General features: G+C 52.0%; 2 protein-coding genes across 6 annotated transcripts in view; one reads left to right on the top strand and one right to left on the bottom strand.

Moving 5' to 3' along the window:
• MCM3AP (minichromosome maintenance complex component 3 associated protein) overlaps positions 1 to 6,570 on the bottom strand; it is a 70,552-nt gene extending 63,982 nt beyond the window's left edge. The window contains exons 1-3 of one of the 3 annotated variants that reach the window (XM_062204220.1): positions 6,549 to 6,570; positions 3,679 to 4,989; positions 3,224 to 3,447 (exon numbers count right to left, since the gene is read on the bottom strand). In XM_062204220.1, the coding sequence (XP_062060204.1) occupies positions 3,224 to 3,447; positions 3,679 to 4,897 (1,443 nt within the window). In that variant the 5' untranslated portion in view covers positions 4,898 to 4,989; positions 6,549 to 6,570. Of the gene's footprint in view, positions 1 to 3,223; positions 3,448 to 3,678; positions 4,990 to 5,678; positions 5,763 to 6,392; positions 6,484 to 6,548 lie in introns of those variants that run through there. The other 2 variants (XM_062204211.1, XM_062204201.1) reach the window with 2 other exon arrangements.
• On the top strand, positions 6,077 to 12,103 carry YBEY (ybeY metalloendoribonuclease). Of its 3 annotated transcripts, none has more exons than XM_062204234.1 (4): positions 6,077 to 6,501; positions 8,560 to 8,688; positions 9,507 to 9,605; positions 10,534 to 12,099. In XM_062204234.1, the coding sequence occupies exons 1-4, from the start codon at positions 6,292 to 6,294 to the stop codon at positions 10,618 to 10,620; spliced, it is 525 nt and encodes a 174-aa protein (XP_062060218.1). In that variant the 5' UTR covers positions 6,077 to 6,291; the 3' UTR covers positions 10,621 to 12,099. The 3 variants fall into 3 exon arrangements, with proteins under 3 accessions (XP_062060218.1, XP_062060236.1, XP_062060227.1); XM_062204243.1 differs by having other exon boundaries at positions 6,083 to 6,501; positions 9,507 to 9,575; positions 10,534 to 12,095; XM_062204252.1 differs by lacking the exon at positions 8,560 to 8,688 and having other exon boundaries at positions 9,507 to 9,575; positions 10,534 to 12,103.
• Positions 12,104 to 14,415: the final 2,312 nt, after the last annotated feature.

Below are 14,415 nucleotides of genomic sequence, written 5' to 3'. Positions count from 1 at the left end.
ATAGGACAGGAAACACAGCAAAAGTCCTAAAAATGTTTGTTGAGCATATTTTGACACAAAAATTCCACTCCTGGGGATTTAAACAAAGGAAATGAGCTAATCAAACAATAATGCCCACCTACTTGCAAAGACATTAACTATAATATTCATAGTTGGCATCAGAGAGCAGAATTACAGATGATTTTGTGTCTTTCCCTGCAGTCTCCAATAGGGATTTCTGGTTTTTTCATAACACTGACAAAGAACACTTCTATCAAAAAAGTTAAGAAAACATGCTTTCTACTTTATATATTCCCAAGAAACTCTCATTTTTTCCCAAAAGAATATTCAGAGAAAATAATAAAGCCATAAAGCTACATTAACATGAGCAGTATATGTATCCTACAACCAATGTAATATGTATATACTTAAAGTCAAATTACAGAGGCAGGCAATAGGCGCAGCAGTTAAGATGCTGCCAGGGGGCGGAGCCCGTGATGTGGGTTAGCAGATAAAACCGCTAACTGCAGTGCTGGCATCCTATGTCAGGGCCAGCTGTTCCACTTCTGAGCCAGCTCTCTGCTATGGCCTAGGAAAGCAGTAGAAGACGGCCCGAGTCCTTGGGCCCCTGCACCGCGTGGGTGACCTGGAGGAAGCTCCTGGCTCCTGGTTCGGATCAGCACAGCTCTGGTCGTTGCGGCCAACTGGGGAGTGAACCAGTGATGGAAGACCTCTCTGCCTCTCCTTGTCCGTGTAATTCTTTCAGATAAATAAATGAATCTTTAAAAAAAAAAAAAAAAAAGAGAGATGCTACCGGGGGGGCCGGCACTGTGGCTTAGTGGGTAAAGCTGCCACTTGCAGTGCCAGCATCCCATATGGGCACTGGTTGGTACCCCAGCTGCTCCTCTTCTGATCTAGCTCTCTGCTATAGACTGGAAAAGCAGAAGAAAATGGCCCAAGTCTTTGTGCCCCTGCACCAGAATGGGAGACCCGGAAGATCCTAGGTCCTGGCTTCGGACAGGCACAGCTCCAGCCACTGCGGCCTTCTGGGGAGTAAACTAGCTGATGGAATTTCTCTCTCTGCCTCTATCTGTAACTTAGCCTTTCAAATAAATAAGTAAATAAATCTTAAGAAAAAAAAAAAAAAAGATGCTACCAGGGAGGTAGCACTGTGGCAACAGCAGTTAAAGCTACCACCAGCAGTGCCAGCATCCCATATAGGCACCAGTTCGAGTCCCAGCTGCTCCACTTCTGACCCCACTCAGTGCTATGGCCTGGGAAAGCAGTACAAGATGGCCCAAGTCCTTGGGCCCCTGCACTCACAAGGGAGACCTGGAAGAAGCTCCTGGCTCCTAGCTCTGGCCACTGCAGCCAGCCATCTGGGGAGTGAACCAACAGATTCTCTTTCTGCCTCTGTTTCTCTGTAAGTCTGCCTTTCAAATAAATAAATAAACAAATCTTTAAAAAAAAAAAAAAAAAAAAAAGAGGGCTGGCGCAGCAGCTCAAAAGGCTAATCTTCCGCCCGCGGTGCTGGCACCCTGGGTTCTAATCCCGGTCGGGGCACCGGATTCTGTCCCGGTTGCTCCTCTCCAGTTCAGCTCTCTGCTGTGGCCTGGGAAAGCAGTGGAGGATGGCCTAGGTCCTTGGACCCTGCACCCGCATGGGAGACCAGGAGAAGCACCTGGCTCCTGGCTTCGGATCAATGCGGTGCACCGGCTGCAGCGGCCATTGGAGGGTGAACCAACGTTAAAGGAAGACCTTTCTCTCTGTCTCTCTCTCTCTCACTGTCCACTCTGCCTGTCAAAAAAAAAAAAAAGAAGAAGAAGAAGAAGAAGAAGTAAAATAAGTAAAATGCTTCCTTAAAAAAAAAAAAAAAGGTGCTACGGGGTGGGAGTGGAGGGGTGTGGTGCTGTGGCACAGCAGGTTGAACCTCCACCTTCAGTGCTGGCATCCCATGTGGGCAGCAGTTTGTGTCCTAGCTACTCCACTTCTGATCCAGCTCCCTGACAATGGCTTCAAAAAGCAGAAGATGGCCCAAATGCCTGGGCCCCCATTCAAACGTGGGAGAAACTCCTAGCTCCTGGCTTCAGATAGGCCCAGCTCTAACCATTGAGGCTATTTGGGGAGTGAATCAGCAGATGAAAGACCTCTCTCTCTCTGTTATTCTGCCTCTCAAATAAATAATCTTAAAAAGGAAGGGGGGGGGGGTGGCTGACCACTGCCTGCGGTGCCGGTGTCCCATGTGTCCCTATCTGCTCCTCTTCCAATCTGGCTCTCTGCTGTGGCCTGGGAAAGCAGTGGAGGATGGTTCTGGTGCTTGGTTCCCTGCACCCAAGTTGGAGACCCAGAAGAAGATCCTGGGTCTTGGCTTAGGATCAGCCCAGCTCCAGCTGTTGTGACTATTTGGGGAGTGAGCCAGCAGATGACAGTCCTTTCTCTCTGTCTCTTCCTCTCTCTGTCTGTGGCTCCACCTCTCAAATAAATAAATATTTTTAAAAAAGATACGACTTGTGACACTTGCATCTCACATCAGTGTCTGGGTTCAAGTCCCAGATCTTCTTCTGATTCCAGCTTCATGCTAACATGTACCCAAGAAGGCAGCAGTGATCAGCTCAATTATGTGGGTTCCTGCTACCCATGTAGGAGACGGACTGAGTTCCCAGCTCCTGGCTTCAGCCTTGTACAGCTCTAGCTATTATGGGCACATGGGGAGTAAATCACCAGATGGAAGACGGATGAGTCAATCAATCAATCTCTCTCTCCCCCCCTCCCCTCTACCTACCTCTCATCCTCCCTTCAAACAAAATGAAAATAAAAATTTAAAAATATAACAAGAAGATGAAAACTTTAAAGTCAGAGTATTAAGCCAAAAAGTAACAGTAGTTATCTCTGGGGACTGTGGTTAGCAAGATTTCAAGGGTTTGTATTTGAATATTTACAGTGATCATATAGCATGATCAAATAAAAATAAAACCTGCAAACTCAAGTTAGGAAAACTGCCGTGTGGTGACAGTTCCCACGCGAGCATGTCTCATGAACCCGACTCAGCAAACCACTGGCAGAGCATTTCCAGAGCACCCTGAGCTTTCACAAATGCCTCCAAGTTACAAAAGAAACTGCCATCCTAGTCTCGCTACGCTGAGCGAGTACTTTCTCTGTATTCTGGAACACAAGGAACTACTACATGAAGACTAACAACAAACGGGGTGAGTGCAGGTAACAACGGCAAGTCTGGAGTACTCACATGGTCAAAGAAATGCACCACGGCAAGCTTTTTGCTGCGCCTGGTGTAGATGCGCTGCACCTTCGCGATTTTGCCGAAGTGGTTCTCCAGAATAGTTCTGTCGTTGAGATAGTCAGGGATGTTCTTGCACTGGATTGCTGTGACTTCCATGGGAGACAAGCCTCCGAGACTGTCCACGCTCTCACTCCTTTTACTCTGCCTCACGGGAGTTCCTCTTAGAGAATCTACAGGTTCAGAGAATGGACATATAAACCATCGTACAGAATGCTTTCCAACAACAGAAAGCACCAACACCCAAAAGGAATGTTCAGGGATCTAAGATCTGGTTAGAAGTCCCGTGTTAGAATTCCTAACGTTTACAGGAAATGTATCTGAAAACTCAAGCTAACGTCTGGCGAGCCTGAAGGAAACCTGCCAGCAGGATGTACTCTGTGTTGTACATTCTCAGAGCTCACCTTCTTTTTTATCTCTTTCGGTTTCTTCCTCTTTATTCACACCCGAAAGCCGGGAAGGTGCCAGGACAGACTGACTCCCTCCTGGGATGGCCATGTGGTCACTTTCCCCAGCCTCCAGGAAGCCAGTTTCCTTTTTAGATTCCTTGTTACCCAGACGACCTGCTTCTTTATTGCTTTTGAAGACATCCTGTATCGTCCGACCAAACAGAGTGCCTCCCCGGGGTCGATTCAGGCGGACAGGCCGTTTATCTGGAGGATGGTCGCCCCGGGACAGAGGATCCCAGTCTTCTAGTGTCTCATGGCCATGTCTCCTCGGAGAGCGATCCTGGTCCTCCTTCCTCTTCAGTCCTTTCATGAGGCTGGGAAGTGGCTCCACCTGCGAAACGGCTTCTTCACACCCTTGTCTGACGCCTGTTTTACTGACTGGGAAGGACTCACCCACCGACACAGAGGACATGGGAAAGGTGCTGAAGCTGCTGTTACAACTTCCAAATACTGATTTCGAGCCTCTCTTCTCTTCCTCTGCACTTGGGCCAGACAATGCAGGGGCAAAGGCAGATGATGAATTATTAGTATTAACTGGTTTTGAAAAGGTAAAATTTGAATTGGTAGTTGAACTACTGGTCACAGGAGGAAAAGAAAAAGGGGCCAGGCCCCCAGGTCCACTACTAATTGGGTGGGAAAATGTGAAAAATCCAGAAGTAATTTGGCTCTGGGTTTTCTCTGGCTCAGTCTCATTTGCCAGTATTGGTCTGAAGACTGCATTTTCCAGAGGTTTAAAGGTGAACTCTGTTTTTCCAAAACCAGAGCCAGGTAATTCTCCACCTTCTGGTCCAAAAGTAGAAGTACTTGGGAAAACCTCAAGGTTAGTGGATGATTTAAAACTAAATCCTGGGTTTGCAGGTACAGATGAACTTGAAGGCCCAGAAGTAGCTGCAAAGGTAGGAGTGTGTTCAAGTCCAGAAAAGAGTCCAGCACTGGAAGTCTGGGCAAATCCTAACGTTTGCACTGAAGAGGAATGGCTTACTCCAGCAGCCGCTGGGAAGCTGGATCCCTGTGAAAATCCCGAGTTCTTCCCAGACAATGTGTTGTTTTGCCCAAAAAGAGAAGGCTGACCAAATCGAAATGGGGGCTTCGCCTGAAATGTTCCTATGGGACCACTAGCAGAGGCTGGAAAAGCACTAGGTTGCTGCCCACTGAAAGGATTTGGTGGGTTCATCTTCCGATTAAATTGCTTAAGGTAAACAAAAAACTATGTACAAAGTTAGCCCTCTTCCTCAGCAGGAAACTGCCCTCTATCTTCAGGATGAGCTGAAAGACAAAAATTCAGACCGTCAAAACTACGTCCTATCGGAAGAGTAAGAAAAGGATTTTTAGTCATGTCACTGATTTAAGGATAATTATTTAAAAGGCACGCAATAGGTTCTTCTGTTGAAGGGTGGTGTGGAGAATGGTTCAAATAAATTCCTGTTACATGATCCTTTAAGATTAAAAAAATTTCAAATCTCCAGCTCTCTGTTATGGCCTGGGAAAGCAGCAGCAGATGGCCCAAATCCTTGGGCTCCAGCTGGAAGAAGTTCCTGGCTCCTGGCTTCGGATCGGCCCAGCTCAAGCCCTTGCGGCCATTTGGGGAGTGAACCAGCAGATGGGAGACATCTCTCTTTGCCTCCAACTCTGCCTTTCAAATAAATAATAAATAAATCTTTTTAAAATGTTCCAAATAGTTTTACTTGGCTGGTAAATTCATGAAGAACCTCAGTTGGCGATAAGAAGATGAACACCATTACAAACCGCTTTTCATCTGCAGAGGGGAACCTCTGACATTTCCCGGTCTGCGTAGCCAGAGGATTACAATGTAACACCGTTAACACATCAGTGTTTCAATGTTTCCTCCCATCTAACTTCTCCCCAAACAACCAGAGCACGGAATACTTCTTCCAGGGTTTTTCCCCCACCCTGGCGACACCCCAGGACATGGCTCCACCGGCCAAAGCACTCACCCGAGGGTGCGGGCCCGCGCTGGGAGAGGCCTCCCCGGCCCTCCGCCCCGAAAACGCAAGCAGGCCGCTACCGGGCGGCGGGCGGCGGCGCCCTCGGGCCCAGACCGGCCGCCGGGCGTCTCCCCGGGGCTCGCAGCGCCGCCCTCCCCGGAGCGGCCCGTCCCCGGCTCGGCGGGCGGCGCTCCCCCGCTCGCCCTCCGCCGCAGGACTCCCAGGCCCGCCCCGCGCGGCGCCCCGGCAGCCCCGGCTGTAGGCGCAGGCGCGGCCGCCGCAGCCCGCGCTTCCCCGAGCGGCGGGCAGAAATCGCGGCGGACCGACTTCCGGTCCGCGCGGGCCGGGTCCGGCCGCGGCGCGCGGCGCTCGCGTTCCGCCCTCGGTGCGGCCGGCCGCGGCCTCAGAGCCCGGTGCGAGCGCGGGCGCGGTCTCTCCCGGCCGGAGGGCAGTCGGTCGGGGAGCCCCGGGCCTCCGCGCCCCCTGCCCGCTCTCCCACCGCGCACCGCGCCCTCCGGGGCCCGCCCGGCGGCCGGTGCGGCCTCAGGACGCCGACATTTTCCCGGCGGTGCACGCCACCCCCCCCCAGGTTCCCTGTCAGGTCCGCCCGGTCGGCTCCGGGATGAGCCTGGTGGTCCGGAACCTGCAGCGAGCCGTGCCGCTGAGGAGGGCGCCGCTCCGCCGCAGGCTCGAGGCCGTGAGGAAGATCCTCGGCGTGCAGACCTTTGACCTGGGCGTCGTCTGCGTGGACAGCCGGAGCATTCAGCGCATCAACCGAGTCTACAGAGGGAAAAACGCGCCGACCGACGTGCTCTCGTTCCCGTTCCACGAGGTAGTGGTCGCGCTCTCGCCCACCGGCCCTCCCGAGTCCGTATTCACCTGGGTTAGGGGCGGGGTTTCTTGTTGGGAAGCTCTCACAGCCGCGGCGGGCGCCCCTCCCGCGGGCCGCGCCCCTGCGCCCACGCCCGCTCCGCCCTCTCACGCCCGCAGCGCGGGGGAGACGCGGAGGGCGCTGCGCTAGAGCCTGACTCAGTAATGCATAGTGGTGGACTCGGAAAATTAAAATAACGCTGAAGAATGGAAGACGGCGTATTCAGCCGGAAACGTGCGGGCTGCGGATTAATGTAAATGACTTCAGGTTGCGGATGTTGTCAGCAGCAGCGGAAACTGGAGCAACCTTTGGGAAAGCAGCTTGAAAGGCAGAGTTTCCGAGAGCGAGAGGAGAGAGAGAGAGAGAGAGAGAGAGAGAGAGAGAGAGGTCTTCATCCGCTGGGAGAGAGAGAGAGGAGAAAGAGAGAGAGAGGTCTTCATCCGCTGGTTCACTCCCCAGTTGGCCACACGGCTGGAGCTGTGCTGATCCCAAGCCAGGAGCCAGGAGCTTCCTCCTGGTCTCCCACGTGGGTGCAGGGGCCCAAGGGCTTGGGCCATCTTCTACTGCTTTCCCAGGCCACAGCAGAGAGCTGGATCGGAAGTGGAGCAGCTGTACCACAGCGCTGGCTCCTGGGAAAGCAATTTGGCAATATGCAGGACTTGAAGAGCTTCTAAAAGATTATGTAGGGGTCGGCGCTGTGGCTAGCTGCTAAAGCCGCTGCCTGTGGTGCTGGGATCCCATATGAGTCCTGGCTGCTCCACTTTCAATCCAGCTCTCTGCCTCTGCCTCTCTCTAACTCTGCCTTCCAAATAAATAAAATAATTTTTTTTTTTTGACAGGCAGAGTGGCCAGTGAGAGAGAGAGAGAAACAGAGAGAAAGGTCTTCCTTTTCTGTTGGTTCACCCCCCATTGGCCCCTCCAGCTGCGCGCTGCAGCCGGCGCACCGGGCTGATCCGAAGCCATGAGCCAAGTGCTTCTCCTGGTCTCCCATGCGGGTGCAGGGCCCAAGCACTTGGGCCATCCTCCACTGCACTCCCGGGCCACAGCAGAGAGCTGGACTGGAAGAGGGGCAACTGGGACAGAATCCGGTGCCCTGACCGGGACTAGAACCCGGGGTGCTGGCGCCCCAGGCAGAGGATTAGCCTAGTGGGCCGCGGCGCCAGCCAAATATATCTTTTAAGAAAAAGATTATTTGGGGCCGGTGCTCTGATGCAGTGGGTTAACGCCCTGGCCTGAAGCGCCCACATCCCATAAGGACACTTGTTCAACACCCAACTGCTCCACTTCCAATCCAGCTCTTTGCTATGGCCTGGGAAAGCAGTGGAAGATGGCCCAAGTCCTTGGACCCCTGCACCCACGTGGGACACCCGGAGGAAGTTCCTGGCTCCTGGCTTGGGATCAGCACAGCTCCATCTGTGTGGCCAACTGGGGAGTGAACCATCGGATGGAAGACCTCTCTCTCTCTCTTTGTGTAACTCTGACTTTCAAATAAATAAATAAATCTTTAACAAAAAGATTATGTACTTTTAATCACACCTGAGGAAATAAAAGAAGAAAATAAAATTTTAAAAGCATAGCATATAAATGTGTCAATTACTGTTTTCCATAATAGGAAAAAAAATACAAGCCATAGATGACTGTCTTAGCATGACAGCTCTAAACCATGTCTTTGTGTGGAGAATGCAACAAAACACTGTTTAGCATAAAACGGGAAGTGCAAAGAAGGAAAATACCAAAATGCCTGTCTGATGATGTAACTCTAGAAGTTGCAGATTTGTGTGATTCAGAATTGGGAGGGATGAAAGAAATGAAGAGGGCCTCATCTGGCCAGGTGGGAGCATTCCCAGTCACTCTGTCTAGTGGCTGTGCTATTGCTCTCCACAGGTCCACCCTGGGCCCAGACGTCGGGCATGCAGCTAGAGCTGTGTGGTCCGAGAGCCCACTGCCAGCAGGGTTTTCCAGGTGAATCCTGTGGCCGGTCTGAGGCTATCTTCTCCAATCTGTGTTTCTCATTTTTAGAATCTGAAGGCAGGTGAATTCCCCCAGCCTGATTCTCCAGATGACTATAACTTGGGGGACATTTTCCTGGGAGTGGAGTACATTTTCCAGCAGTGCAAAGACAAAGAAGATTACTATGACGCCCTGGCTGTAAGTGGGGATGCAGGAGTCGCGTGTCCTAACGAAATGGACCATGTAGGCCGGCGCCGTGGCTCAACAGGCTAATCCTCCGCCTTGCGGTGCCGGCACACCGGGTTCTAGTCCCGGTCGGGGCACCGATCCTGTCCCGGTTGCCCCTCTTCCAGGCCAGCTCTCTGCTGTGGCCAGGGAGTGCAGTGGAGGATGGCCCAAGTGTTTGGGCTCTGCACCCCATGGGAGACCAGGATAAACACCTGGCTCCTGCCATCGGAACAGCGCGGTGCGCCGGCCGCAGCGCGCTACCGCGGTGGCCATTGGAGGGTGAACCAACGGCAAAAGGAAGACCTTTCTCTCTGTCTCTCTCTCACTGTCCACTCTGCCTGTCAAAAATAAAAAAAAATAATAATAATAATAAAAAATAAAAAAAAAATAAAAAAAAAAAAAGAAATGGACCATGTAAAGGTGCTAGGACATGACCCCTGTGGCCTCACTGTCACCACAGGTACCACAGGATTACAGGGGGAAGCCACAGCAGAGAGAAGGGGGTAACTAGGTAACTAGAAGGTGGGGTCTGTGTGCCCTGTGCCAGGTCAGGTGAAAGAGAGAGAGAGGACACAGCTGTGGAAACACAGAAGCTCCCAAGGAAATCGTTTCAGTTTTTATTCCTAGAGGGCAGCAAATTGACTTCTTGGCCAAAGTGGGAAGATTTAAACCCCAGTACCTTCCAGATTTGTCTCCCCTCAGCTTAATGGAAAAAGTGTTCTGAAAAGTGATATTTAGCCCATCGATTCCTATGGGATCATCCCATGAGCTGTTTGATTTTCTGACAGGTGACTGCTACCCATGGATTGTGCCACCTGCTGGGCTTCACACATAGCACAGAGGCTGAGTGGCGGAAGGTAGGAGCATGGCCTCCCAGCCTGTGCAAGGTGGGCATCTGCGTTGGGCAGGAGCTGACCGTCGCCAGGTTCCCTATAGATGGAATGAATGGGTGATAGACTCTTGTGTCCACATGTGAAAGGGGCTTCTTAGGGGAATTGGACCACACATTATGACAGCTGAGAACTCACCACTCCACAGGCCATGAGCTGAGACCCTGGGATGCCAGCAGCATGGCTTAGTCCAAGTCTGAAAGCTTTGGAACTGGCAAGGGAACCACTGGTTCAGGCCAGAAGGATGGAGAGAAGGAGTTCTGATGTCCAAGGCAAGAGAGGCGTGGGTCCCAGCTCTCAGGATAGAGCTCCAGGGCTGCCAGGTGATTGACAGAGCAGCCCACATGGAGTCCAGGCCCTCACATCTGGTCCACTAATATCAGCAGACTCACCTCTAAAACACTCCCACAGACACACCCCAAATCAGGCCATCACCAGGCCACCCCATCTCACCTTTTATTAAAAAAAAAAAAAAAAAAAAAGACCCACACCTGCCACGCCAGCTCAGCTCCCTTCAGCCCCAGATGCTGACCCTATGTCTCCTTCTCACCCCACTGCCCACATGCCATGGATCACCCAAAGCCCTTCTCCCTCAAGCCTTTCCACTTTTCCTGGGCCACGCCTCCCTGCTCCTCTGACCCCTCCCACAGCCCCACCCCCACTCCACCATCCCTACTGCCACCATTTTCTCTGCCTACCTGGAGCTTTGCTGGCTGACAGGCACAAGTGCTTGTATAAGTAGGTAGAACTAGGTTCCGCTCTTTGGCCTGGGCAGGATCCACAAGGCCCAGGATTCTCCAGGCCACACTCTGGACATGGGCTACAAGGAGCAGCCCTTGGGCAAGATCAGGGACACCAGGCGGGTAGGGAGCTGGCAGCCAGCATCCCTTCCTAGAGGGCAGTGCTCTCCACCCCTTTATTTCAGATGTACCAGAAGGAGGAGCAGGTGCTGCAGGAGCTGAGCCGGCGCATGGGGACCCAGCTCCAACCGCTGAGCAGAGACCTCTTCTGATGACTCCTTCCCAGACTGCCGCCGTCCTGCCTGGCTTTGGACGAGTATCATGAGGGGAACTTGACTTGGTGTAGAACACTGCAGATGAGTGCCATTGTTGTAAATAAAATGATTCTGAGCCCCCAGGTTTGAAGAAGAACAAAATCCATACCCCTCCTGGGAGTTCTGCAGACCTCAGCAGATTGCATTGCCTCCTCTACTGTGTGGCGGCTCAGGACAAATTGAGCCACTGGAGGTCAGTGAGGGTCACGAACCCTGCCTGGACCCAGCTCCCCAGCCTGACCTTCAGACTGATCACCTCTTGGAAAGGAGGGAGCAGGCCAAGGAGACAGCCCCTGCCAGCAGGGAATCCACTGTGTCTGACCCATGGCCAGCATCGGAGATGCAAGAATGTCTCCTGCCCTCTCATCTCTCATGAGAAGGGTGCCCTGGTTGTGAACTTGTATCCTGGTTTGGCCATGGCCTTGACATGTTCCCCAAGAACAAGGTGGCAGCAAACAGCAGGTCTGTGGTGAGCAGTCTGCTCTGTGCCTCATGGGAGTACTCCTGTCACCACCACTGTGCTGTACCATTGTGTGGAGGCATGGCATGGAGCTCTCACTGCCACACCCCAATCCCTAGCAGCGTTACCTGCTGCAAGTGTGGGACGCTTAAGCCATTGCACACTGTCAGTGCCAGACATCCGCATTCGCTGATGACGACGTAGGGGGCCACTCCTCTGAGTGTGGTAGTGATAAAGCAACCCCTTACAGACTCTTCCTCATCCTAAAGCCAATGATGCTGTGACCATTTCTCATATCAAGTGGTTCCTGCTGGAGGAGTGCCCTGTTTTAGCCTGGACTTCCTCTCTGGCTCTCAGGAGCACCCATGGGTCTGTGACACATCTCAAGTCCTATTGCCCGTGCCTAACCTGCTCCAGCTGATCGAGTGTCCTCTATCTAATGTCTAATACAGCAAAGATCACTGGACGTAACCCTAACAGAAGCTCTTGGATCCACAGTCCTTTTTGACAGAAGGGTCCTAAGACCTTCTGGTTGTGTCCGACAAGCCTCTGTTCACATCTTGGCACACTCTCAAGCTTCAAAGCAGAATTCCTGGGGGACTTGGGGCTCAGAACCCAAAGGCTTCTGGGAGTCTGGGTCACTTGCTGCCTGGCAGTCTGTAGCACTCCACCCTGGGTGTGTCCCAGACCCTCTGCTGTACTTCACCCCTGTATGTACAGCTGCCCTGCCTCTACCTCTGTAAAGTGACTGCTTCTACCTGTTTTCTCTATTGTCCTCTTGATTTGGTATTTTTATATATTATTGGAAGATACCCTGAAAGCAAGTGTCCTGACCTAAGTGAGAAGAGGCTGCCCCACAGTCAGGTCAGCAGCTGCATCACCTGTCCCTGGCACGGGGCTGTGACAAGGCTGTCCCATGGCAGCCGCTCTGCCCCGAGTGGGGGGCACGTCCTCCATTATGCTGCTCCAGCAGGCAGTGGGCTCCTGGGCCCTTCACTCTTCTGTGTGTTTTCCAGGTTCAGCTCCTCCAGAGCCACAAGGAACCAGAGTCTTGGTGAGCATCTCATTAACGCAGCATCAGGGGCCATGTGCAGGCTCAGCCCATGTTGTGTGGGTCACCTTCAGTGTCTCAGTGGGTGCATCACATCACCAGGTATACAGCTATACACAGTGTGCCCCAAGGCCCAGCAAGAGGAGCCCCTACCCATCACACCTGCAGGCAGTGGGGTGCGGCCATGAGAAGCCCTGTATCCAACCACCAGGCTCCAGATATTCAGCCACCAGAGAGCCCGCCCAGGCAGCTCCAAGCCCAGCAGAGCCTGCTCAGATTCTTCAGCCGCCAACGGTAGACAGTGGGGATGGAGTATAGGAGGTGAGTTCACCCTCTCTCCTCTTCAGGTATGACCCCACCCCCACCACAGGTCAGCCCTGTGACAGCATCATCCTAGTTCTCACAGAACCTCCACATCTTAGAACCTGGAATGATATACATCTCCTTCACCCCAAACCTGGCGAGGCCAGACCAGCCAAAGGCAAGTTGTGTCAAATTACTTCTCCCCATGTTGATAAATGAACCAAAGAGAATCCATGTCAGAAAAAGTCAGCATGGGATTTCAGCTTCCTGTTAACGCAGACCCTGGAGGCAGCAGGTGATGGCTCAAGCAGATCGGTTCCTGCCACTGATGCAGGAGACCCAGACTGAGTTCCCCGCTGCTGACTCCAGACCAGTCTCAGCCCCAGATGTCGCAGGAATCTGGGGTATGAACCAGCATACGGGAGATCGTCCTGTCTGTCTCTCTCCCTTCCTGTCTACTGCCTTTCAAATATTTTTTTTTTTTAAAAGCATGAACTAGGTCAGGCTTTTTTAAATTTTTAGATTTATTTAAAAGAGTGACAGGAAGAAACAGAGAAAGAGATCTTCAGAGACTTTTAATTAGTGCTTTTAACGAGCACAGACTCAGAAATCACATTAAAAATAAGCCAAAGGCCACTGGGAGAGGCAGAGGTCACTGCCTGTGGTTCTGCTGAGGCTGCTCGGCACCCAGTCCTGTCTGGCCATGCGGGATCTCTGGCTCTGGGCACCGGGAAGCTTGCCTGGGCGCCCACAGGCAACTAAGTAGCAGCTCGGACACCGTCCTGTCTTCTCCCTGGAGGTTCCCAGGATACAAAGATAGGGACAGGTTCCTGCTTGTGAGGGGCTCAGGGAGTGAAATCGATTACCCTAAAAGGAAGCCAAGAATGAAAATGTAAGCATAACACTTAAAGATAATGTTTAAAGAAATGCAACACTAAAAACAAAGGAAATATAATTCTACCAATAACAAATAGGGAGGAGCGAAGGGAGTATCACAGGCACTGGAGTGAGTGGACCAGAGAAGCGGCTTCCCCTCAGCTCTGGCAGGAACGGCTTCTCTGTAGCTTTCACTCCACTTCCAGGAGAAAGCTCCCCCTGCCGGCATGTGGGTCCACACCATGTACATAGTGTACTCTGTGTACATACACACACAGTTTCAGTGATGTTCAGATCAATGACAGGCAGTGAATGAGTAGGGGTGCAGTAAGATTACATAGAGCTGGAAAATTCCTATTAACTACTATGTGCTTGGGTTTAAAATTCTATTTTTATCTGAGAGGCAGACAACATAACAGCTAGGATCTGGGAACTCAGTACAAATCTCCATGTAGGTGACAGGGAGCCAGCTACTTGAGCCATCATCTGCTGCCCCCAGCATGCTCATTAGTAGGAAATTGGAGTCAGGAGCCAAAGCCAAGCATTAGATCCAGGCACTCTGATGTGGGAGGTGGGAGCCTTTTGGGGCGGGGGGGAGCAGTTAAGAGTTTGGGGAGCTATATTCAGATCTAATTGTTGTACTCTTTTCCTAAGATTGATTTAGTTATATGAAAAGCAGAGAGACAGAGAGATTTTTCATCTGGTTCACACTCTGAATGGTCACAACAGCCAGGGCTGGGCCAGGCTGAAGCCAGGAGCCAGGAGCTCCATACAGGTCTATCTGGGAGTATTAACCAGCATCTTGGCCACTAGGCTGAATGCCTACCTCTGTGTTCGTGTTTTTTTGTTTGTTTTTTAAAGATTTTTTTATTTATTTGAAAGTCAGGGTTACACAGAGAGAAGAGAGGCAGAAAGAGGTCTTCCATCCACTGGTTCATTCCCCAATTGACCACAACAGCCGGAGCTAGGCGGATCCGAAGCCAAGAGCCAGGAGCTTCTTCAGGGTCTCCCACATGGGCGCAGGGGCCCAAGGACTTGGGTCATCTTCGACTGCTCTCTCAGG

The sequence above is a fragment of the Lepus europaeus genome, chromosome 2 (genome assembly GCF_033115175.1).
Source record: "Lepus europaeus isolate LE1 chromosome 2, mLepTim1.pri, whole genome shotgun sequence".
Lineage (NCBI taxonomy): Eukaryota > Metazoa > Chordata > Mammalia > Lagomorpha > Leporidae > Lepus > Lepus europaeus.
The sequence above is the reverse complement of the archived record's forward strand: the minus strand, read 5'-3'. Positions and strand labels throughout refer to the sequence as shown.

Excerpts from the sequence above, each read along its gene's own strand:
- YBEY (XM_062204234.1), top strand. The coding sequence starts at position 6,292 with ATGAGCCTGGTGGTCCGGAACCTGCAGCGAGCCGTGCCGCTGAGGAGG. Across the intron at positions 6,502-8,559 it reads TCTCGTTCCCGTTCCACGAG|AATCTGAAGGCAGGTGAATT; the intron begins GTAGTGGTCGCG and ends TCTCATTTTTAG. Across the intron at positions 8,689-9,506 it reads ATTACTATGACGCCCTGGCT|GTGACTGCTACCCATGGATT; the intron begins GTAAGTGGGGAT and ends ATTTTCTGACAG.